The sequence below is a fragment of the Echeneis naucrates genome, chromosome 22 (assembly GCF_900963305.1).
Source record: "Echeneis naucrates chromosome 22, fEcheNa1.1, whole genome shotgun sequence".
Classification (NCBI taxonomy): Eukaryota; Metazoa; Chordata; class Actinopteri; order Carangiformes; family Echeneidae; genus Echeneis; species Echeneis naucrates.
This window is the reverse complement of record NC_042532.1, coordinates 16,183,834-16,210,509: the sequence shown is the minus strand read 5'-3', so window position 1 is coordinate 16,210,509 and position 26,676 is coordinate 16,183,834. Positions and strand designations below refer to the sequence as shown.

The 26,676-nt window shown below is 41.8% G+C and overlaps 1 protein-coding gene across 1 annotated transcript in view; it reads left to right on the top strand.

Moving 5' to 3' along the window:
- The window catches only part of grin3ba (glutamate receptor, ionotropic, N-methyl-D-aspartate 3Ba), a 61,895-nt gene that overhangs the window by 15,849 nt on the left and 19,370 nt on the right, over nt 1-26,676 (top strand). The window contains exons 2-3 of the mRNA XM_029494344.1: nt 19,192-19,892; nt 25,633-26,129. Coding sequence (XP_029350204.1) covers nt 19,192-19,892; nt 25,633-26,129 — 1,198 coding nt within the window. The remainder of the gene's footprint in view (nt 1-19,191; nt 19,893-25,632; nt 26,130-26,676) is intronic.

The following is a 26,676-nucleotide window of genomic DNA, read 5'->3' as shown; positions in this document are numbered from 1 at the left end:
TTTTCTGCCTATTTCCTCACCAAATCTACATCTTGGTCTACCTATCCAACTCGCTCTCCGTTTTTGTCTCACCACTCTCTCCCTCTTATTGCTTTCCTCATTCTCATTTCACACCTGTATGGAACTGCTGTTCAGAGCCATGAAGCCCAGAGCTTGTAATACCCTGACCAGAGTTATTTAGCCATGTCATGACAGGTAGGGAAATGAAATCACCACTTGCTGTTTGTGTTTTTCTTTTCATTACCTTTTACCGTTTCTCCTTCCCATTTATGAGGCCCTGATGCAGAGCTATTTTTAGCCAGCTGCCACCTTCTCCCCAGATTGTAAAACCCAACCGCCATCCATTCACTTGCAGGATTGATGGATGATATTGTTGTCTGCGGTTGTGTGTGATGGCATGAATAGAAAACTGCACAGCAAGGCTCAACAGTTTTTTATTTTTTTGAAAACTACTTCAGAGAAAGTATACAAGATAGCCTTTACTTGTACATTAAGTCAAAGTCTCTGCTTTTAGCTGATGATGAATTGATCAATTTAGCATCCGTCACTCAGATATATATTACATTGCTTTTAAGCTTGCTGGCAACTTTGTTCGAGGAATTTCATTTTCATTTTGTCTGTGACCCACCACTTTTGGCTCGACTGAAATATCATGACTGATTGTTATATATACTAAATTTAATGAAAATGTCATGTGCTCACAAAACACAACACTGTCTCCTAATGACCGTTATGCTCCCTTAAATGTAGTTCAAGCACCACCATGATGTTGCCATTAGTGATGGATAGCCATGAAATTTGCTACGATCTTTAACACCCCCCTCGGGATGAACTGTAATGTCTTTGGCAAAGCTTATCTTTCAGTGTAATACCATCATTATCACAGTCCTTATTTTTGCCCAATTCATTGGTTTGTGATTGAATTCAAGCAAAATGAATGACCCACGATTCCCAACTGCCCCAGCTAGGTTTTGTATTTCGTGCAACCTGACAAATTTCTGACAAGCAAAATTAAGTTGGTAAACAATGTTAACATTATACATCAAACTCAAAGCGCCACATCCACAGAATCTTTATATTTTGGCTGTAGACTTAAATCGGATAAGCAAAGACGGAGTGGATTCTTGTAGTTGAAATCAAAGAGGTATATCACAGAAGACTTGTTTGTTAAATATCATGCTAAATTTTTCAACAAACCAGTAAAGTGTTGTGTGTTGCCAAAAGCCATTTTTGCAGTTGATTCTCCACTGTCATGAGCAATGTCATGCACAGCATCCGTGTGTGTAAAGGCTAGTTGGCCACACCACCACTGAAGCAGAAAATGGTTGCATTATGTTTTCTGTTGCTCAAGTTTTGTGCACAAATACAAAATGAACCAAAGTTGCCTGTTCCAGTATTTCTTTCAAAGCATTTCATATTCTCTGAAAGAAACTCATACCAGTTCTGCTACCATAAAACTGTGATGTGGATCAATTTACTCCATAAAGAGTTAGATGTAGTAGCTTAGAGGTTGGAGAAGCAGGTATGGATTGGATTGTTGATGCTGGGGAAAATGAGGAGAGAACTATGATCAAAGTGCAAGGGGTTCGAGGATAGAAGTCGTTTGTTGTGAAAGCGCCAAATCCTGAATATGAAAGAAGGTGACTATGACAAAGCTTTTGCATGGTTGGTTGATATTCCCTGGAAAAATTTATAGGAAGCTTTTGTGAAATGCTCTTTGCTTTTCTGATAGTCAGGAATGCCAATATTCTTCAAAACCCTTATTTCTTCATAGCACACTATTTCCATCTCCATGTGAGGTTTTCTCTTTTCCAAGCTCAGGAGTACAGCTAAGGTGACAGTCGGTCCCCAGGAAAGGACAGGCTGCCTGATGCTCAAGAATGGTAGACGTGTGATGTTCTGATCCGTAAATGTCATTTTATCTCTTGGCTATCTTTCAAAAATTCGTTCTCTTCCCATCTCTCTTAAGGGTGTAGTTTTACGCTCTCTTCATGTCTCTCTCTCTCTCTCTCATCCATCACACGCTTAATCTGATATTTAATGCACTCCCAAATGCTACACTACCCTCCAGAGCTCCAATTTACCTGCGAGACAGATGACACAGATTCGTACCTGTCAATGAAAGCTCGAAAGTTACACACATGGAGAAGAAACACGTCAAAGACACTGATTTCCTCCCAAAGTTCCCTTTCTGCCACACACACACACACACACACACACACACACACACACACACACACACTGACCTGCCAGTGCCACAAAGCAACTCTTCCCTTTGAATGGTTTCTCTACAAATGTCAGGTGTGCAGTACTTGGAGAGGGAGCAAGGAGGAGGAAGGCGTGGATGTTGGGGGACTGAGTGAGAGATGCACACATCAGACACGAGGAGGATTTCACTTTTGCGTGAAATCACGTTATCAGACTGGTGCAGGGTATGCCAGATGGGATAGGAAAGCAGGAGGAGGAGGGGCTGAGCGACAGGAGCAAGGAGAGGAAAAAAAAAAAAAAATCAAGACAGTGTAAGCTTTCATATCCTGACTACTGAATATAATACATAGTCAAAAGCAGATTTTTTTTTTTTATTGATGAATAAATGAATGACTAGAAAGGCTCACATGAAGTGTTTAAGTGGCTAATTTGGATGTGGAAGTGGTTCGGCCAGCTGGATTGGGTGTCAATTTCATGCTTACTTTGTCTTGTACACCAACCTAAGCTTCAAAGAAATGTCTTAGATAGAAAGAAGAGCGTATAATCGTCAACATAATATGCACTCACACATGCTCACACATTCTATACACAGTGTTGGCATAATCTCCCCTGCTTTGGCATGTGGAGGCACACTCACAAGTATGTGCACTTTTATTGTATATGTGTCATATTAGACACAGTGTTTCAGTGCTTGTAGCAAATACACACATGCACAATATGTTTTTGAGGATGCACACACACACACACACGCAATCTCAAACCTATGTGCACACATTCTGCTATGTGCTATTTATTATTTTGTTATTCTTCATTTTGTTTAGGTAATATTAATTATTCATTGCCTCTGGCTGCGCACAAATATCATCCCAGGAGATTAATATAAAATTTATCTGTCCCACTTCCTCACCCGCCTGCTCTCTTGGGCCCATGGCGTACCTGACACAGTACAAGAAGCCTATTTGCTATTCAGGGAGAATCTCTGACAAACCACAGACCTAAAGTTGAGTTAATTAAACATTAAGCATTAATCAAAATGAGGTAGTTCATCTTGACAAGATTATCTTTGATATTTTGTACATTATGTGTTCTTCTCCAGGCATATTGAATAGTGGGGGCACGCACACAAACTCACAGACATATACACGCTGAAGGCAATTTGCATAGCCCATCGTGTATGTGAGTGTGCAACCCAACAAGCCAACTCTCTTTGCTGTTTGATGCCCTTTATATGTTTCAATCAGCATTAATCAACACTTGGAATGCAGCTCTTCATAATAATTGAGACAAAAAAAATGCAACTGAAGAGGGAAGGAGTAAGAGAGGGAAGACATTCACAGATTAGTGACTATTGTTTTCCACTCAGTTATGGCACAATGGGGTCAAATGTCACTCTGGACCGTAGTAACTTTGCTGACCGCCAAACAACACTCATACGCACACAAATCATGCAGACTCCCAGCTGCTCCCTCTAATTGAAAGATCCCACTTTGTGGAGGTGTTTGCCAACTAAGGAAATTAGGTTTGGCTCCTAAAAGTATCAGTACTTAGGAAGATCTGACGCATGCAATCTTTTTTATGAATCTAAATTGGAGGTGACTTTGTAGAGCGTTAACCCTGCGCTTGCATTTAAAGAAAGATTATTGCTTTCTCTCTTTCCCTTCTTCCTTTTCTGCTCTCCAGCTTTGAGGAGCAAAGCTCTAGTTATCGCTGGGTTTCGTCAAGAGTCGGACTAGGTTTCTAGCTCTGAGGCAAGTCTGGTTCTTATCACTGGCTGACTTTGTTTCTGGATACGTTTGTTACCCAGTAGTCCACGCAACACAGATACACACATCCTTCCACACAGCGTCAATGCTGTTTAATTCACACTAAAATAAAATCCGTTTTGTTTTGGGTTTTTTGTTTTCCAGGTCACACATGCATGGACACAGAGGCCCCCCAGGCTATTCACACATGTGCATTTTCAACATTCAGCACCACAGAAGGTGAAATATAATCCCTTTATTTTTCTTTGAGCTGACAATAGTTGCTTTGCACTAAGTGGGCCACGCTTGTGCCTTTGTTGATGATAACACTGAGCTATTTTCCATTACCACTTCCAAGTATGACTGCCCCAATTATACCCCTAGGCTTGAAACACTAATAACAGATAAGTGATTAGGAACTACTGCAGAGATTTGGCTCATTTATTTGATGCAGCAATTCATACTGAATCTAAAGAAACAGAGTTAGATTAGTGACTTAATTTTTCTGTAGCCCAACGGGAAGCAGTCAGTGCCCAATGATGGTATAGTGATTACATCTCTAAATAAATGGGGGGTCTTAAAATCCCGCTGGCTTAGAAATGAACCCTGCCACTGATTCCTTTTTATTGTCCTTCTACCTCAGCATTCAAACTCACTCAGCCATCTAAAATGATGTCTGTAACTAATCAGTATAGAGTAAATGAATCACAAACCATGCATTAATGAATGATGACTGGACTGAGTCCATCATCAAGGACTGACCTTGGCAAATGTCCAGGACCCCAGAACATGCAGTGCTTTGAAACTCAAAGTAACCATGTGGAATTTCAATATTTAATGGCATGCTTCTTTGAAAGATCCATTGAATCAAAGGTAAACTAAAATGATGAATACCTTTCTGTATTGTAGAACTATTTTTTGTTTTAGAGGTATTTTCGTTTAAGTGCTTCTATGTGAAAACCTTTAACCTGGTAAAAATCACCTTATACCGCGAAGTACAAAGAAAAGCCCTGACCTCCTTGAGATGACAAGCAGCAAATATGAGGGTGACACTTGAGGGCAACGTTAAAACCTGGGAAGTATGAGCACATTACTTCAGTCTACTGAAACACAACAGGATGTCAGGGACAGCAGCTGGACATTTTTAGAGTACAGTATAAAGTATCAACCACACACCAACACTGAGCCTCACCACCTACTGAAATATAAGCCAAGAGTTAGCAGAACACCACTGCAACACGGCGATGACGTGCCAAAAAAGTACCCACACCAAAGATGAACGAACCACCAAAGTACAGCCCTAAATCATTAAAATGTCCTGCATGGATCTTTGTGGCAGCAGCAGCCAGAAGATCTCAGAGGAGCACCAGCACTAAGGCACCTATTTACAGTTTAAGTAGAACAGGGTTAGTCATTGTATAGCTTATGCCAACATAACACAGCCACTACATTTTATTTAAATTTGTTAAATAAAAATACAACGAAGACTGCACCACAAACCAGCAAACACCCACATTATATGCCTCTTTTCGCCTCAGTTAATGTTTCCATAAAAGGGGGGTAACTGTCAAACCTGGCAACGCAGCATTTTTACACTATTGTTTACAACAGCGGCTCACCTGGCGTGCAGCTCAGCTAGCCATGGTGGCAAACACAGGGCACTAAATGGATCCATTTCTAATTCAAAAAAAGGGAGACAACTCGCACACAAAGAGCTGCACAAAGAATAGTTAAGTGAGAGAGTCTGAGAAAGCAGCAAACGAAAATCAACATGAAGACCGCGGAGAGGAAAATGGCAGGTGTTCAGAGTAAATCAGAAACAAAAACGAAAGGTACGACGCATACAACATGAGCACAGCAAGTTTCAAGAACAACTGAAAGGAGAATACTTATTTGTTCTTCACGACGTGAACCCTCTGCGCTTTATATCCAAACAAACACGCACCCGTTTCAGACGAGGCAACTTGGATGCGGCGTTTCAAAATGGCGCATCCCAAATTCAGTAGCTGGCAGCAAAGGACTGCTTTTTGGCTTGACCAGGGATATTTTTGCACAGACTTTAACAACAAGGGAGCGATTCTCAAACAAACGAAAAAAAAAAGGATTACAGTTGTCTGGCCCAGCAATAACGAAGCGGATGGAAGGGACGTACCTGAGCAGTTGTTGGCTGATCTGCGCGGGCCGCCATGTTTGCGCATCTCGGTGGACTGGAAAGGAAAGCCAGGAGGTCGTCGGCGTCTCTCAGCTGTATGTTCGGGTGAGTCTCCGCAAAAAAAAAAAAAAAAAAAAAAAAAAATTATATATATAAAGTTTCCAGTGGAAATGCTGTTCTTCCTACCACTCCACGGCCAAACACGACTTTTTGTATCTGTTGAGGTAAAACACATCAGCTGAAGGTGTGTCTCCTGATGGTGTCGTAATTATGCACGGCAAAGAGAGGGATGTTGTTGGCCTCGAGTGTAAAGGAGATGAAATGCCCAATTTCATTAGTTTTTATTGTATTATCCTTCAGGAGTAACTTATAACAAAGCACAGAAAGAATGAATTCAAAAATGTGATGGGATGGGTTGAACGGGTGGTAAATTATATTGTTTTAAGTCCACTGAACCACAGATAATAAATTGAAAACTATTACACAGAGTACAGGGATTTAGTGGAGATTGTTCTGGGGAAAGGTGCTGGAGCACTTTCTGAAATTTGCACTTTCTTGGACAGCAAGGGGAAACTCCAGGCGATCATCAAACAGCTCTGCCCTGTTTCTCGTATGGCTTTGCAAAGTGAATTGCAAACAAATGACATTCTCCTAGCTGAGCTCGGAGCAGGTGTGAGACACTTCTGGAGTTTGGTTTCTGAAGCAGCCTTTCCCACTTTTAAATCACATGTACGGGAACTTTTTCTTTACGGGCATTTCCCCCTGCGAGTCAGCATTTTCAACCATGAACATGCCTCAGAGGAAACGGCAAAACCGGCTGGCCCATGCTCGTCCTGAATACCTCTCTGCGCTTGCAACAATGAGCTATAAATACAACATGAATAAAATCAAAGGCATGCATGTTAGCTTCGTCTCATCCCAGCAGTATGGTAAATATGGTCTTAATTGAAAACATATTGGCTTTGTTTTTTTGGTTTTTTTTTTTTTGTGGGATGTCCCATCTATATATAGAAATGCTCTTCTTTGTGAGTGACTTGGTATATTGTCTTAAAAATGGCCCTCGCTTTGACTTTGCTCTGCCAAAGTGGCTCTTGTGAAAAAGAAAATTGTGAGGATCAGTGAAGTAGAGAAACAATCTTTGCATAAGAGGTCGACAATGCTGCTGAACCCCCACCTGCAATTCCTCTGTCCTTTCATACCTTCATAGGGAACTTAACAATCATTGGCCTCAGGTGACTCCAGATATTCTAATGATTGTTGTTACAATGGCCAGGAACACTAATGAACCAGGTGACAGAACTGGCTTTTGGCAACAACCCCACACAGGTTAAATACCTGGCACTCGCTGCCAGTGAATCAGAAATGAAGAAGCCTCTCTGATGAGAGTTGGCACAAAACAAATCCAGTGGCCCTGCTTTCAAGTATTCTCAGACAAGACCAATTGAAGATGCATTGCTTAAATTTGCTTGCATAGTTTCCCTTTATATTTGGCTTCACACGTGTGGTCTTAGCTGGTGTTGTGAAATAATAAATAGGCTCTTCCCTCTTAATTTAACCTGTGGCTCTGTCCCTTTCTTTCAGGTTGTGTAAAGGTTATATCTGAAGGCAGTGGTAACTGCAAACACTTACCTCTATGTGCAAGATGAGTCATCAAAATTGCTAATGGCACATTTACAAAGCAGAAAAGGGCTCAGGGGCCATGTTAAGTGCAAAGTTCTTGTAATATTATTTGCAATTCTTTTAATCTGCATCATCCCCCTGGAGTATGTTAAGTACACCACTTAAGCTCTGAAAAAAATCATTGTTTATTTAATGGGTTCCTTAAGAGTGTCAAGTGACAACTTATTATCCTTTTAAACACATCAGTTACATTCACCATTTGTGCATTTAGATCATGCACAAATCTGGCATGACTTATTAAAGTTTTATTCAGCAGGTAGAGATTCAAAGATTGGGGTTGCACTTTTTTTTTATATTATCTGCTATTTGTAACCATTGATCCATTTGGGTGACTGACAGACCATAAATTCAGAGGGGTCAAAGAAGAATTTTATATGCAGGTGAACCCTATTATCCTGAGATTTCACCCTGAGATCAACATAAGCCATGAGTGAACGCCACTTCTCCCTATTTTTCGATGAATAATAAAGCCACCTGCAAAAAGTGACTGTTTACCATTATCCTGGGAAAGAAACAGGACAAAATCTTTCTCCTGAGAGACATTTACTGCAGTTTGGAATCTGCATTTGACAGCTGCAGGGCTCTTGTTTATGTTTTGTAGTTTAGGCTCTGATGAAAACACAGTGTGAGGGATGCATAATCATAATGTAACGGCTTACGGTGCAAACAGCTGGCCGTCAAGGTCACTGGTTTGAAACCCACAATATCCGCATGTGCAAATTAAATCCACTGTTTCCTGACCCTTAGAAGTGGCAATAGTGCTGTCTTTGAGCAAGGCATTCAATCCTGTGGAGCTGAGAAATGGCCAAGTTTAAGATGTGCTTGTGCTGTGCAGCCTTCTGAATGAGTGTGAGTAACTGGTGCTTCTTTCTTTCTTTCTTTCTCTCAATGCTCAGCATGAAAAGCAAGCTCTCCCAGGACAAATAAAGGGTTAAATAATAGATAGTAGCTATTGTGGAAAAAATGACCACTTCCATCTTGAATTGGGGCCACTGCAGCCACTGTGAATAATCCTATCTTGAAAGTTATTCATTAGGAGAACATTAGCACAGTTTATGCACAGTTCATTGGCAGACGGACTTAATGACAGGCCCAGATGCACAAAATTTATGTGGGCATGTCCCTTATGCTTGCCCATGTGTCTGGATGAGATTCAGCAACAAAAACCTACCCAGGGGTGAAATGAAGTTTTGGTTCCAACCTGAGTTGCTCATACTAGTTTTTAAAGAAAGCGTTGGATTGGTCAAACGTATTTGTAGGGTGCAGCTGGGTGCTACTTTTGCTGTGTAGTAAAAAGGTGTTTCCCTCAGAATAAAGCATTATTAATGTCCTTTTTCTCTGGAATAAAGTGTTAGTTTGTTTAAACAGTCCCACTAATGCTCACAAAATGGGCTGTTTCTTCAAGGTTTTCTCTGTGATATGTGTAGGATCAGGTCTTTTTTTCTATCTTCATTTGTATCTTTGTCCTTGTCCCAGAGTTTTCTAATATGGAGTTCATGTCTTTTAAAATTACTTTCTCTGAGTCATTTTCCCAGCCCCAAATAAAAAAAAAACAACAACAACAACAAAGTTGACGCTGAAAACAAATCAGAAGTCTCAAACCAATACAACTGAGAGTGGTTGAGAGTGGAGCAACAAGACACACCAAGGACATTTTACTGTAGGATTTTATTTCCTGCAAAATGCAATGTATATTAATCTGCTAAACAGAACCGCTGTCTAAGCTAAGTTATTTAGTTGATGCAGTACTAATCTAAAATGTGCCTTGTGTTGATACATTTCAATCCGTTTATGAAGCAACTGTAATTTTCTCTTTGGAAACCTTTACTTGTACATAATCTACTCATTGCTGCAGGTTGAGCATTGCATATTTTGATCACCGGAGTTGAGACCAGCCAGCATACTCATCTGTCCTCCAGATCAACTCAGCCCAAATGGCACGTCAATCGACTGGAACTCAGTCACATTAGAGAGGCACTTCTTGCGTGAATGGGGCTTCGTTTGTCATACATATTACCCCAGATTCCCATTGGAGTCTAATAGACTTTTTGTTCATGTCTTCTGTCTCTGTCGCCCATTCCCAAATTTTTATCCCCCTCTTCACCAATTAGCTCCTTTATTCTCAGTCTTGCACTGGAAATCGGTCACTCTCTCTGGTGCATATTCATCTCTTCAGCCTCTCTCCCGCTGCCTCTCCATCTCTTCGTCATCTCCCCCTTATAGAGATGGATGAAAGGGAATATCAGGGAGTCTGGGTGGAGAGCTCAGCTGATAGGCTAAATCAGAGCAGGTCATTTACTCACCGCCAGCCCATCCATCTTGGCTGGAACCCCCCCCACCCCACACTCATACACACACATCATACACACTGCCCCTAAATGACTTCCAACTCTCTAGGTGTATTATTTTAGCCCTGGGAAGTCTTGAATTTCAGTATTCAACAGAACTGGTGCAAAGGGACTTGTTCCATTAGGAACTTGCTCAGTCACACATCCAAGCACAACGCCTGCTCCCAAAACAAACACACACAAAAATGCACATACCCTGTCAGAACTAAGAAATATCACACATACTCAGATGCACACTGAATTCCCACAGCTGCAGACATGCTATAGTGCCATGGTGTGCTTTCAGCACTGGAGTGTTGTGAATAAATGTGTCCCCCCTGAAGTTTCTGCTGTTTGTTGCTCATGGGCTGATTATTAATGGCATCACACCGCTTTGCATCTGTACTTTGGGGAACTGTTATCATTCTCCCCTTAACTAAATGATGTTGCTGTCTCATTGGTCCAGCTGCTGGTCGAATTACAACCTGAAAAGAAGCTTCTTTTTTTTTTTTTTTTTTTCTCTCTCCCCTGACAGTTCCAGCGTCAACCTGGAACACTCGACACAGCTTATTTCATCCCCAACATGACGGCATGATTACCACAAATGCTTGATGCCACTTCCAGCAGGTTAGGAATTCAGTGAGGGAGGAAGATGAAAACAGGCTGGGGAGGGAGAGTTATGATCTAGAAAATCAAAAACTGAAGGAAGGCATTGAAGAAGGAAGAGGCGTATGCTGCCGCTCCACCATACAGTGCTTGCTATTGACATATGTGTGGCATAATCAGAATACAGCATGTTTGTGCTACCGTAGAGCGGATGGATGATTCAGGGGAGAAAATGCGATTACAGTAGCAATCATAACTCAGATTAGCCTTCCTCTGTACCTCTCGCCGCTCTTCAACACTGGAATCAATCACCATCACATTCACTTCACCGCCTCACATTGCGCACAGGGCGGCACCAAAAAGGACAAATATTATTCTCTCCGGCAGAGAAAACAACATTGTCTATAGAGCAAGGACAACAATCGCTCTTTTTAATAAATACCAGAAGCTTTTAGGATCATAAATAGTGAGAGGGCCACGGGCTGTTTATAAGGGGAGGGCGGATGATACAAGAATCCATTCAGCATATTTCTGCTGTGGGCTTGTATCTCTGCAACTGAAGGGATCAAAGGGGCTCCTGACACAGGAGGTGCCGATGCAGCGTGCTGAGATGACAGCCTTCACCAATGTTAGCAGTGCACTCAGCATTAACATTGGCTGACTAGAGACCTCGCTAACCAGTCCAGAACAGCACTTTCAGTCCCCCTGCTGTTTCCTTTATCTGATTTTTATTGATGACATCAGGACGTTCTTAGGCCCATGGAGGTTCATTAAATCAGAAGTCAACTGATAATGAAAGTGAACACTCGGCACTGGATTTCTTCATTTTCTCAGCACTACAGACTAGCAGGGGCGGATTAGTGTACTTTGATATGCACTTGCATTTTAGTTATTCCCTCTGGATTGCCATTTGATTAAACTGCAACTTGAAATCATGTAGCAAAAAATATTCTTCATGGGTTCATTCAAAGCCCAGTGCACGCATCTGGTGTGAGTATGTGATCAGTCTGTCTGGGTTTAGTGCGATATGCTTAGTGTGCGCACATGTGCATGAGTGCAGGAGCAGGCATTCATCTGGTTCTCTCACTTCTACAAAAGCTTACAATGCTCGGGGGGAAAATGCTGATGTGCTCTGTGTCTTGATCATTCGAATTAATTTGGAGCCATGCTGAGAACAATGTTCCATCAAATGATTTGTAAATCACTCAAACACATGCACACACCATCACACACACGGCATACAAATGCTTGCTCACACACTCACAGGCAGACACTAAAAGTTTGTGTACACATACCCAAGTTTAGACTTACACAACTGCACAAGCACATCCAACCTCGCTATGGTTGGTTTAACGCCAATGCACGAAATGAGCGAATCCCATTTTCTCTGTCTTTTTCTTTCATTCAGAATGATCCCCATAAACTCAGAGCCTGGAGGAGAAGTGGAGGCATGGCCTGTCAAGACTTTTATGGCTTTTCCCCAGAATCGCTCAGGAATACAATAGTGTTTTTACGACATTACTGTAGAACCTACCTGCCACACCACGAAGGAAGCTAACAAGGTCCTTATGTTTAATGGACTTAGAGCATTTCACATGTCAAGCAATTGCCAAGTTGTCACCACCGCAAGCAAGCAGCCAAAGCAACATGCCTACCCACTAATCAAACCTTATTCAAAGCATGCGTCAAGCATTTTTTTGCCTGCTGTTTCATCGTGCGTCCCCATAGGCCGCAATCCCCCCACATTGTTTTCTGCTCACTCACTGTATGAAGAGATGGAGGGCAGAATTAGATCGAGTCAAGGTATTTGCATATGTAATTTAGCAGTGACAATCGTAGCTGTTCACTGTGAAACAAGATTTAGCCCTCCTTTTCAATCTGTGGCCTGTAGTGGTGCCTAATAGTGTGTATCTTACTGCTTATCACCCAGATTCTCTCAGCCAACAGGCTGTTATACATAGATAACCATAGTCATTTGCTACGTTAAGTGGCTGATTGCCTAACATTTGTGTTTGGCATGTGTGCGTGTGTGCATGGCATACTTCAATGCACGTGTAAGCACGTAAAAATAATTTGCTGCCCCCTTGTTTTTTTGTGTATTGCGCGTGTGCCCATGTTGCATATGTGTGTAACAATGCCAGCCTCTTCCTTTTTTCACCAAGCTTAGCTCCAGACCCCGGCAGCATGGCTGAGTAAGATTAAAGTCACCCATATTACACTTAGCGCCAGGAGACGTAAGGAAATTAGGAGAAAATTAAACAATGCAATTTGCATCCAATTGCACAACAGCACGGCAAAATGCTCTGTTAGGCTCCGTCTGGTCAACTAAACAGCACTGCTCAGTGTTGATTCATTAACTATGCAAACAGCTCTAGCTGCCCTTATTCAATCATGGATGTTTATTTGGACTGTGAGAAACAGAAAGGGGAAAAAAATCAGACACATTCAACAGTTTTCTTTATTCATTATGTATGAGCTGCTGCGAGAAGTTGATGCCAGTTTCACTCCTCTGACAGGAAACTAGATTTTCACAGCAGGTTCAAAATTGAATTGCATAGGTTGGATTAAGATAATTTCACATGTACATTTGAGCCCACATCTCCTGTGACATTTTAGTTTGACATTCAGGCTAGAATAAGTTCAGTTTTCATCTCAGGTGTTTGAAATATAAGACTCGTACCCTGCTGAGAAAATCTGTCTGTCTTCCACAAGAGAGAAGTGTGCTGTAATCTCTCTGTCTCTCACTTCTTTACTCCAAAACACACATTCAGTTGCACAACTATCACCTTTTGCCACCTTTCTCACACAGCGATATTAAACAACCTGTCAATTTCACTTCCATCTTTCATCTCAAGCATATATTCACACCCATACCAACTTCTCTCCTTCTGTCCTGTCTGCCCCCATCTTCCCTACATACAGCCAACTCACCTGGTGCCAGTGCTGGTGAAATATTGATACATTCACTGAAGTATTGTTGCTGCTTGCAGTGTTGCCCTGACCACGAGCTTTGTTTCTGGACAGATGAAGTCATTCACAGCTCAGCTCAGACAGATGTCCGCACTATTAGATATAAAACTCAGACAACTCAAAGGGCGTCCTCGGTCTCAGGTGGGTTTTTTCCTCAATGCAAATGATTCATGATCGCAATGTTAAGCCCAACTGGAGCTACAGTCAGCTTTCGCAGTAAGTCAAGCTGTGAGTTAAAAAGGTCCCTTGCCTGAAACGCTGGAGGAAGGACATCCAGTTTTTTAGGGCTTCAGTTCACATCTTAGATCTCTTTAGCCTCCCTCAGCCAGTCAAACCCCTCAACACACCCACGAACACACATGCCCCCCCACCATCTTTTGCCTTTCACTACAGCTTTCTTCTAATAAGCCTTGGAACTGCAGGTGCTGCCATTTCTTCTTTGCCCCCTTTTTTTGCGCAGCCGGTTGCAGAGTGTTACTGCTTTTCTTACAGAGGCCTAAATAAGGAATGAGCTTAGTAACTGGGAGCTCCCTCCTGTTCTGATTCAACGCACTCCTGTCGGTTTGCTTACTCCACATTGCTCAAAGATCCCTGTGGGTTTATGCTCCAGTACTGACACCAGTGTGTTTGTTCTGTATCTGAGCGCCTGCATCTGTGTGTGTATGTTTGTTGATGCCTGCTGCATGCATGCCTGTCTGTCAGTATGCGAGGGTTTCAGTGCATGTGTTTGTGCACACACAGCTTCTTTTTTTAAGTCTTTTGAAGGCCTGAAAATCTTAAGGCCAGCACATCAGACAGAACTTTGGATTTTTTTTTTGTCGAGGAAGAGGTTGTGTTTGAGGCTCCTAATTTGTAGAAGCATGTGAAGGTGTAAGGATTTTGTATTTTTTACAGGAATAACGCTGACATCCCTTTTAGCGGCACTTATCTTGCATCCTCAGTTGTGAGTCTTTCTAACCTTGCACTTGCAGATGACGCTTATAACTGCGAATAGAAAACAGATAAGCACATACACACAAACAGAGGAGGTCCTTGCAGGTCGAAAAGGGTTAGGGTTAGCCAGTTAGGAAAAAACAAACAAACAACCATTACATTTCTTCACCAAGCTTGAAAAAGACACAGGTACTTCGACGAAAGATCAGCCTGAGTCTCGATTGACATGAGCAGTGGAGCTGGACTCACCATAGCTAAAAAGACCTGCTTCTGTTTTTCAGAGGTAAAAGCCAGTAGTCTGGCAGTCTTTCGGCTTCTAAACAGTTATAGTCACCTTTTATCTTGTCTAGACTGTGACATCTTAGGAAATATACTCCCTGCATTCTTCTAGACATCAAAAAACAGCTTAGGGTTCCCTCAAGTCTGCTTTAAAAAAAATAAAAATAAGATGACATTTTAAATTTAAATGTCTGATAACTACAAGAACTAAGTTGGCCCTGACCCAAGGCAAAAGCTTTGGATGTCAGAAACAAACAAACACGAATTCATGCAGACAACATGAGATGTATTTGAAGATCTGTCTTTAAGAATTCACACACAACTATGCTGACGTACATGCATTCATTATACAATTATACGTTAAATCTGGGGATAAACACTGATGCTGCCAGCTTGTTTTTAAAAACACAGCGGATTATGCTGGACAGATGTCAGGGCTTTCATTGTGCTGGATATAGTGCAGTGCTAAAAGCTATATGTAGATTTCTGTTATTGCTCAATTGAAGATTGTTTTTTGTGGCTTTTTATCAGTGAGCATCAAGAACAGGAAGTGTGCACGTGTGTGCGACAAAAGAGTAATGATTAAAAGACATACATAAATGGGTTGAAAGGGTACTGGTCACACCATTAAAGGTCTTGTTTTGACGTGTTTTGAAATTTGCTATGATAATAGAAAAAAAAAAAATCAAATTAAAAGGAAGACTTGGGTTGGAAACATAGGAGAGCCACAGGCTCAGATTCAGGAGTTTTTAAGTTTTTAAGTTTCTATGCACCAAAATGAATGACATGCAGACATATAAGAACAGAAAATAATGTATTTTTATGTTGTTTGTTAGTTTGTAACTGGTAGTGGCTGACACGGTGTTAGAAGGGTTACAATGCTTATTCAAACTCCTGCTCTTTGTAATAGGTTTTATTACCAGTAAAAGAACTGTGCATATCAAGATGTTTAGTGTCAGAGGAAGACTCTTAAGACTCTCAGCTGCACGTATGAGCCCCAGCCTCACTTAGGCTCAGGCGCTAAAGTTTTGCTCTATGTGCTGGTCTGGTGTTTAGCTCGTCCTCCGTCTTGCTTCCAAAGGGTATTAAACGCTGGCTGCCAGATTCCACTTGTAGAAAAATGGCTATTGGTTGCCAATAGAATTAAAAGTGAAACATGCAGTAAATGGTTTAATTGCATATTTTGCTAATGATATGTCTTGTATGATATGAAGAATATAAAAAGTTGATTTTCATTAGATGGTGTCTTTAAATCTGACTCGGGAGGTCCAGTTTGAATAACTGATCAATGAGATTGTAAGCTTGATGTATCAGTGCTGCGTAGGAGTTTATTAGGCTATAAAACCAGGTTATCATGGCTACAGTTGTTTTATGTTTCAACAAAACATTACATGATAAAACTGCAGATTTGTACAGTTAACTGTTATGCAGCAGTCTACCAAGAGTGTATGGTGTCTTTTTTCTTTTAATTATTATGATTGATGACTGTTTTTTGTTTTGGCAGCTCCATCTGCATTGGCTCCCTTATTGCATCGACAAAGTGGCGGCACGGTGGCGTAGTGGTTAGTGGGTTTCTTCCCACCACCCAGAGACATGCACGTCTAGGTTAACTGGTGACTCGAGCGTGAGTGGTTGTTCTTCTGTTTGTCTTTGTTTGTTGGCCCTGTGATGGATTGGTGGCCTGTCCAGGGTGCACCCCACCTCTCACCCGGAACCTTGGCTGGGATTGGCTCCAGCACCCCGGGAAACTGAAAAGCGGTAGAAGATGGACGGATGGATATGTGATAAAGACAAGCTGCAGCTCAACCAAGTCAGATGTCAACAGTTCAATGACTATCCACTTAATACACCTGATGTGAGGTCGATAGGGATGTGATAAGTTGTATTTCCTCAGAAACTTTTTGGAGATCCTTCCTAGTTCGATATTTTGTCTTATTCCTTTTTTTTTTTTTTTTTTTTTTTTTTTTTTTGGGCGGCACCATTTGTTCCTATAAACTGAGCAAAAAAAAAAAGCTCTCATGGGAGTTACTGCTCTAATATATCACTGGAATTAATTGTGCTGAAACATTCCAATGCAGGAAAAAAGTGACTGCTGTTGTAATAGGCAATAACTTCAGTGATGTGCTTTTTCGAAAAAAGTTTCATTGGGTCCACTTTGGTGTTTGTCGCGTTTGATTGCTCACAGAATTCCTCTTAGAGAAGCCCTCTTACCTCCCCCATTCGAAACGGCAGAGCATGAGGCCATCTTATGGGCCGGAACTCATGACTTCACAAAAAGGCTCGTATCACCTTATCAATTCAGATTCCCATCACCGCTCCCACATCTGCCTCTTCCGTTCAGTCTAATTTATCTTCGCAGCAGCAACTAGAAGCATAACTTTAGTAATGTTAAAGCTAGCTTTTATTATTAAACTCACGTACTCACTATTAAAATACTTCCACTGTGGTGATCCTCCCTAGTTGTTTTGGTTAAGAGCTCTAGCTGAAAACGTACACTTGTAAAAGAATCTTTTTGGTCAAGTTCGTGAGAATTTTTAGTGGAAGAAATCATTGTGGTGCAAATAGCTGACACAGCTGTGGGATGTACAGCAGATAAACATTATTACAATTAATCCGACAATGATATATTTAGCATTAATCCCTGTCTGTTTTTCAACAACAAGTTATGTTCACTAGGAGTGTAATTTACAGCTGTGCATGTACATTCAAATATGAATTAGCTTTCGCCATTTTTTATGTCTTCATTCAGTCACACTACAGAGCCATATGCTGAAGTTATGTTGTACATTAATATTTAAGGCATAGATGGCTCAGAGAAACCTAGAATGAGAGCAGATATAGATTTACATACTAATTCCTCCAGTTGCCTCAAGGATGAGTTTTGATCTTCAGTCGTTGTATTTTGAGTTCTGGCTCCTTTGACAAAATATTCATGACATTATTTTCATTCTTGATGGTAAAATGCTGAATAACACCTGTGGTTGCCCCCCCCCACCCCTACCCATGTCTCTCTTCCTCTGCACCGCACTGCTACTGATTCTCAATGCCCCCCCCCCCCCCCCACCTACCTGCACTTTTTCTGCTCTCGCTCCTCGAGTTCAAACTAAAAGGCCTATCTCCACTTGTCCTTGCCCATACACCTTTCCTCTCCCAGGAGGATAAATACAGATGCTGCATTAATTCATCCATGTCTCTTCAGACTTTTACCAAATATTTTTTTCCCCTCTTGAGGGACTTGAGGGCTTTCAGCAAAGGGTCGCTGTGTTTACTCTTTACTCCCGGGTGGGATATTTCCATTTGAATCAGTGTGTGTGAGTGTGGAGCGCAGTTGAGTTTAGATGTCTCGTCTTCAGACACACAGGGATGGCCTGTGAGTGTGTATTTCATAAGTTTCTTTCACGTATACTGAACGTACTTGAATAGATTGACAGTACGTGTACAGATTTAATCAAGCAATGGATGTGAAGATTTCTGGTGCGTGTGCGTTTGTTGGCACTTTTGCATATGTGTCTAAGATGAGAATAAAGCAAATCCATTAGTGCCAGGGGGTGTGTATGAGCGTAGTTTGTAGTTGATATCAATCATCTCAGTTCAGTGAGGGTCGGCCATTCAAAGCAAATCTTGAGTCATGCTAAGCTAAAATTTGGGCATTCTTTTTAAAAACAGCCTCCCCTTCCTTCTTCAACCTTGCCTGGAGCACCGATAGGTTGAAGAATGGATAGATGCCCCAGGGGAAGGAGGAGGGAAAGTCCATCTGTGAGCTGCATTCAAGGACAACAGTGTTATCCACTTTGGAACAGTATGAAACAAGCCAGTGTTTTCAGTGGGGTTTGGAAAGGCAGGCTTCTGGATGAACTGTGGATGCTACTGTTGTCTTGCCAAGCCAACTGTGATGTTGCGGATTAGATGCAAATCATTGCCTCCTTGTTTGCATCAACGCAACGTTTCTCATTCAGAGTGAGAGATAATGAACAAGTGTGACTGATTGTTTCTGATCAGTGTTGTGGTGAATTACTGTAGTAACTGGGATTGTTTTGCAATAGTCTGGTGCTCATAAAAGCTGCATTTAATGTGAATTTTATGTTATGCAGGCCTGAGGTTTGGCATTTAGCTATGTCTATTAATCTTTGTTTTGATCTTGGGATTTTTGTAGTTTTTTTTTTCTCTCCTCCCTTTCTTCACTCACTTTTTGTTCACCCTCATTTTAACAAACTTTGTCTTTTTTCCTTTCTTTCCTCTATTTATTTTTGTCCCTTCAATCCCACCACTTTCTCCTTCCTGTCCTCTCTGATAGAACCAATTCCACCTGCAGATGTCAGCCCGCATGCCTCCATCAACCCTGGGCAGCCTGCTGCTGGCAGTCCTGCAGGGGGGAGAAGGGGATAGGGACAGAGGAAGAGCTGGAGATGATACCTGGGGAGGGGCAGCGGTGATCTGCCCTGGGTGGGAGGAAGGTGGTGACGAGCTGCTGTCTCACCTGCAGAGGCACAGCGGTTCTACCTGGCACCTTTGGGACATCATCAACCTGACCCGCATCACAGGAGATGGGGATAGAAAGGGCGAGGCCAGCGAGGAGAGGAGGGAGGATCAAATGGAAGAAGAGGCTTTAAAGATCCTTTCCACCCGTTTCCTGCGCTCCCCCTCTCCTCTCTCCTCCGTTCTGCTCCTGGGCTCTGATCCTGAGTGTCTCTCCTCGGTCCTGCGAGCCGCTCAGCGCCTTGCTCCGACACTACCAGCGCTGCAGTGGATCATGGGATATCCCTTATCTCCAGATTCACTGCACACTCTAGGAGGTCCCCTTGGACTGCTGGCATATGGGGAGGTCGGCCGCAAGCCAATAAGTTTCTACATCCGGGATGCTTTACAGTTGATTGGCCGGGCGGTCACAGCTGCTACCATGGTGAGGCCGGACTTGGCACTAATCCACAACGTGGTGAGCTGTTATGACAAACCAAACCGCCATGAGCTGCCCTCTTCTGGACAATATCTGGCCAGGTAGACACATATATATGCACACACAAAAAGGATCAATTCGCCCAAATTATTAAGAAGTAACATTTTCTCATTGAAGTTACATTTTCCTCAATTTATATTCACTAAGGAACAGTTCGGTGTTTAGTTTATGACTCAAAAGTGATTAGCATAAACATTTGCATTTAATAGTGTTTATTTTTATTACATGACTATGCCAACCTACATGACAACAGCGCTGTTAGAGTTGTTTCACTTCTTGGTATTGACTGACAAATAGGGAGGGTTATTGTTGAGAATAACTGCCTATCAATCCAGTGTCTTTTGTAAGAGAGAAAACAAGAGAGCAGAATAAAGTTAGCTTTCTCATATTTACCCCATTAACAAGATTGAGTAAAGTATTATTCAAACAACATTATTAAAAAAAATCACTGAATGATTTGTATTGTTGGAAATGTTGACAGAGATTTACTACTTCATCTTCTGGCAGTATTTTTTTGTTATTGCACACTAGTTTGCAAACATTAAAACTAACTCACTCTCCCTGCTCTGGGTAACCTGAAGTTGAAACTGTATTCCTGAGTCACAGTTCAGACAATTCTCTGCTCTTGAATGTAAGAACACACAAATAGCAATCAACTGTTTAATGGGAACTTTTTATCATTAACCAATGTTTGCATAATTTACTTGTTTAATTTGTGTGGGCTCCAGGCTATAACCATTAAAAATGCACTTTGCACAGTGACTGATGAACCTCGGGTTAGCAGTCTGTGCCATGCATCTCTCATGGACTTTTGCCAGCTGTTTCATGAGATTACTCATCTTCTCATTGTACGATGCAAAAGACCAAATGGTGCTTTTGGGACATGGAGAGAGATGTGGAAGGGTAAAATGCATCATAGATAAATGTCTTAATCAGTACAAGAGTTGATTAGATAAAATGTACGAGAGATGTTCTTACTATCCCGCTACAGAGAGCAAACTAATAATGTTACAATTTATCAATATTATGGTCTTTAAACATTAAGCCGCAGTGCCCATTTAATAATGTGTTTTAGTTACCATCCCTATGGCCAATGTTAGCCATTAGTTACCGTAATATCATTTCAGCACTCTTTACGTCAGTGAAAGACAAAGTTTTGAGATCACATGAGACAGACAGAAATGTCTGCTTGGAATCAGTGACAATTTTAGCAAGTTATCTTCAAACTTCCAAATGAAGGTGTTTACAGGAAATGAGATAGATATAACTAGATAGTTTGAAACTCTGAATCATGGAGTTAAACAGCTTGCTTAGCTTTTTAGTTAAGTGGAAGTCCATCATGACATCACCAACGGTTTGTGAACTGCCATTTGACGCCTCCCTCTAGGTAATTAGACAGAATGCATGTTTAAGGCATATTTTCCTCACTCTCTAGTCCCACTGTCTAGGTACATTTTTTTTATACGCACTTGAGGGTTTAGCCATGTACAATGAGAAACTCAATTTTAAACTTTAAGAAGCAACATGTTGTTCAAGAGGCAGAGTTCCCCCTTCAGGATGATCCACAGACCTTAGTGTCAAAAATTTTCCCAACTGAGGGACTTCAAATATGTTGTACTTTTCTGAAGTTGACATCTAAACAGTCTCTACATCACCTGCAGCTACCATTCTGACCCATTTCTTTTTTTGAAAGTGACTTGTAGGCACTGATAGTGCTTGTACAAAGTCAGAAAAGTGTACACACCAAATGATCCATGGAACACAATGACAAACTGCCATTAGACTCCACTGCTGACACAAAATGTCTGTAAGGTCATTATCTTGCTGAGTGACTGGAGGTTTTTTGAGTAGTTGCTGGCTCCACTTGTGGCACTGTATGCTCCAGTTGCTGCCCTTTTCTGTCCTCTGCACCATGGGGGTGGCAACTTCTGTATCGCGCTGTCATACTGGGGGTGTGGAGGAGGTTTTATGGCATACAGGTTCACAGACTGACACCAGAGGGTTTTATTTGTTTCTCTTTTCAGTTGCCGTTGGTGCGGCTTGAAACCCTGCAGCTTTTTAAAAAATACCTCTGACAGTTTTCATGGGTTCTGTCAAGATGCACAAAAAAGCATATTGAAATACATATTTAACTACAAACACCTTCACTTAAAAAGGAGAAATGAATGAAATCTTGTGTACACGTTTTAGTTGTTTGCATGTGTACACAACTAAAATAACTCACATATTTTACAACCTCTCTTAGATGGGTGGTATGCTGTAAACTCACTCCAAAATTAAATATTTCTTGTTCTGTCAGTTGACATGGACATTTTTCTAACATTTGGAACAGAAAACGGCAGGTTCTGTGGTCATATGGCACTGGTGAGAGTGGGATTTGTTGTTTGATTTGAGCTCACAGCAAATTCTGACCACACACGGTGGCTGCCAGCTAAGAGTGATCATTAACTCCCGTGTAATCGCTGACTAGATTCTCTGCGCTTTACTCCATCTGCAGTCGAGCATAGCACTGGGATGCCAGAACCATTTGGCATGGAGGGCCAGAGGCTAAAACAAGTGAAGTGGGAGCCATGTTATTGGTCATTCGTTATTGTAGTGAAAAACAACTTTACTAGGTCTAACATGAAGAAATTGCTCATTTTTTAGCCATACTAGCAACATATCTTTACAAATGGCAATGTCTTTCTACCAGCTGGAGCTGCATACCGAAATACTTCAACAACGATTGAATGGATTGACTTTAAATAGTGTACTGACGTTAATGGTCCCCAGAGGATGAAACCTGCTTTTTGCTAATGCCCAGTTTTTTTTCTCTGGTGCCACCATGAGGTTGACATTTGTGGCACTTGTACTGAAATGTCTCAATAACTCTTTGCTGGATTGCCACACAATTTGGTATTAATGCACCACTCTGGATGATTTGTGGAAACACCTTTGATCCATCACCGTGCTTATGTGCAGCCTCTCTGTGCTCTTATAATGTGAACGAGAAAACAAGTTGTGCTTTTAAACTGACTCAGACTTCATCAGGGCACCAGGGAAAGCCACAATCTTTTTTTGGCAGACCAATTAGGGCACTGCCTACACTATCAGAACTGAGTATTTATAATAGAGAGCAAAGGTCACTGAGACCACAATATGGTCTCAGTGACCTTTGTTCCTGGCCTGTGAGAGGCTGATAAAAGAGGTCATTCTATCGCAATATTCAAACCACTCCAGATATACTTCTCTGCCCTCCAGTATGCTCAGTGATTCTCATCTCTCCCCTGCAACAGCCAGACATGCCACTGCTCCAGAGAGCCTTAACAAAGCTGGAGGAAGTGAGAGACTTCCACATGGAAAAGGCAATTAACAGCTCCGTGCCCAAGGGAATGAGCGGGGAAGGCAGGGAGGGAGAGTACGTCTGGAGATATAAGGGAGGAAGCTATGAGGGAGTACAAGAGCAAAAAAAAAAAAAGGACACAATATTACTGTTTCCGATTCAAAGAACTGGCACAATGAGGATAAGGCCAAATATGAGAAAGTATCCACTTTTGATGTAGTTCTTCTGAATGTCTATTTAAAACAAAACAAAAAAAACCTGAGTACTTATTCCCGAAAAAGCATTGGAGGAAGTAACCAAAGACAAGAAGATAAAAGACAGAGGAAGTAGGAAAAAGCTGAAAAAGGAAAAAAAAATAGGAATAAAGTCAAAGAAAAGGCAGGAGGAACTTGTTTGGAAAATGATGTGAGGGAGGAGACAAAACGACAGAGGGGAGGGAAATAGATAGGAGTGTTGTTGTTGTTATCAGAGTGAGATCTGCCAGTCAGTGCCATCTCACTCGACACAGCTGCCATGCTGATTTTATCTCGCCTGAAGAGATTAAAACCATTGAAACAAGTGAGCGTCATATCACCCCCCCCCAATAGGCAGACAGAGACAGAGGGAGTAAACTTTCCTCCAAACTAAAGCAGATGGAGTGATAAGAGAAGGAGACGTATTCCTCTGACTCCGTTATAGAGTCATCATTTACAGGCCCCTCTGCTGATGTTTACTGAATAAAGTGGGGACAGGTGTTAGTCTGAGAAACTCATCCCGCTCCGACACCGCTGGCTGACTTATCAACCCCCTTCGACATCAACAGTCATTCTTTAAGTGCAGCCTCTGGCTCGGTGCAGCATAACAACAAAGAACTTTTAACTAAAGAAGTAATGCTTGGAAATATGCCGCGCTCTTCACACCCCTGCTCTCATCTCCATGTTATCTTATGCTACTATCTCACATTCTTCTCCTCTGGGCATGAATCCAAAAATGTCACAAACTGTGGGGAAGGGGAGGCTTTGGACTTTTCTGTTCAGATAACAGATGCAAAGTCAAGCCTCTGGTTAATTTATTAATTTATTTATTTATTTTTCATACCCTTCGCTGTGGTGGCCAGGCACAACCATTACAGTTTAGCATATGAGTGTGGATCGGGTTGGCTTGATGAATCTGCTGTCTATGGGATATGATGATTCAGCTGCACCATTACCATGAGTGATTTCAGCTCAAGGCAAGGCTAGCACTTCCACTTTATGGTGAGAGGTACAGAGAGAGAGAGAGGGTGATGAGGCTGATAAGTTAATGTGGAACGGGATAGGAATAACTTCAAATCAGAGTCATTTTTATTCAGGTTCTTATGGTGCAAGAATGAGTTTATAAATTGATATTGTGCCGTTGAGGTAAATCGCAATGTGAAAAATGGGAGCAATGAACATGAGAACAAGTTGAATACGCAAATCCTTACATCCAGTTCAGGTGTGGCGTAACATTCTGTGCGGCGCAGACAAGATTTGGTGCAGGCTAAGCTTTGAGATGAGGTTAATGACCCTCATGGCCAATTTAGTCTTTTAATTTTCCTTCACATATCCCGGATTTAATGGAGAAAGTTCTGCAGCAGCCATTATCTGTGCTCATCAATTTGTATATATAACTTGAAGATCAGAGCAGGAGAAAAAGGGAAAGAGAGAATTAAACGATGAGTGAGAGAGAGAAAAGCTGGCGCTCTCCTCTGAGAGAGGGCTAAGGCTTGACCAACCTTTTCCATTAGCAGAAAGGAAACTTGCCATGTCTAGCCTTGACCCAAGTCATAATCAACATTCCCTGCACGGTTCAATACATGCCGAACACAGTGATCCCTGCATACGTTAACATTTAAGGAACTCCTATGATTTGCAGTGTCCTCTGAACAATCCCCCCACTAATCAAAACCTGATCAAAGGAGTACTTGTATAGTCATTGAGACATCACCTGACGATGTCCACATGATCAAATGCTAAGACATGAGCTAACAATCCTGGCATGGTTCAGGAGGCCAGGGCAAATTCATGAGCAGATGGGGATGGCTCCTCCTAATATATTCTGCCGTAAAGACCAACACGGGTCACCAGGCAAGTGAGGTGAATAGCAATGACTGTCTGTATGGACTCGCAAATAGGAGGAGACCCTTTCTGCACTGCATTAACTTTTAATTATGACTTTCTGGGAGATGCAATTACCCATCTGACACAAGACTTGCTAAAGCTGAACAGCCAGACCATGCCTGTCTGTACCAGTGTTTGAAACTTTTTTTTCGTGGTTTTACCTCCTGCCTTTTTTTTTCTTCTCCCCCCTTTGTTTGCTTTTCTTCCATCTGACTGGTTTAACATGTAACACTGTTCCAGGCTACATTTCTATCAATCACCCAAACATGGGTATTGCATTATCTTGTCAATTTTGTGGGCTCTCACTTATTGTCTCTTTGTATCTTTTTGTCCCTGGAGATTTCTCTCCAACGCTTCCTTCACTGGAGCCACAGGCCTCATCCAAGTGGATGCTAGCCGCTCTCGGATCCTCTCCTCTCAGCTGTTCCATGTGTGGAGTCTGAAGAGGGGTGCTCTGGGCCAGCCAGCATGGGTTACTGTAGGTCAGTGGACCAGAGGCAGACTGGTGTTAGAAGGGGGGATCCTGGGGCTGGTGGGAGGGTTTGGAAGCAGCCAAGGACAAGGTCTTGGGGCTGGAGTGAGGGGAGGGGATGGCCAGGGAGATAGCAACTTTGGAGGACGCTGGAGGCCGGGACTTTCCGTCGAAGGACACCGCCTGCGCGTGGTAACGCTGGTGGAACACCCATTTGTTTTCACACGGGAAGTGGATGAGGATGGATTGTGTCCAGCTGGTCAGCTGTGTCTGGACCCCAAAACCAACCGGTCTGACATCATCCAGAGCCTCTATAACCAACTGCACAACCCAAACACTACAGCTGCAGATTTGGAGGGCAATGGTGAGTTTTGCAGCATTTGTCCTCAGAACAGTGTAGTTTGTAGTTTGAAGTTCTACAATGCTGTTGAATGTTTCATACAAATGCTATGCTTCTTGAATGTAGTTTCTGAGACCTTTTGACTTAGATCTCATTTCTTTGTAACTGACTGCATTTGAACTGCTCCTCCTTGAGACCAAAGTAGATTTTAGTTTTAAAATCAATAAGGGATCATGGCTGGTCAGTCTAATTCAAAAACACATCACGGGAAATCTCAAAGGCTATATTCCATAGCATGGCATTCGTTACATGACTGAAGAATATCAAGAGCGTTAAATCCATAAAAGATCAGGATGACAGTATCAAAGGAATACCAGGTAGTATATATTTGTATAATAATCAACAAAATATTCATTTTATAGTATAACAGGAACATATACAGTATCATAACTTTCCTTGACTTGGATCTGATGATGGCAAGTGGTCTAATGGAATGAGTTTGCAAAAAAAATACATTTTGCCAGAAACATCTAAATGGTTCAAAGCATAAAAATTTATACTACAGCACCTC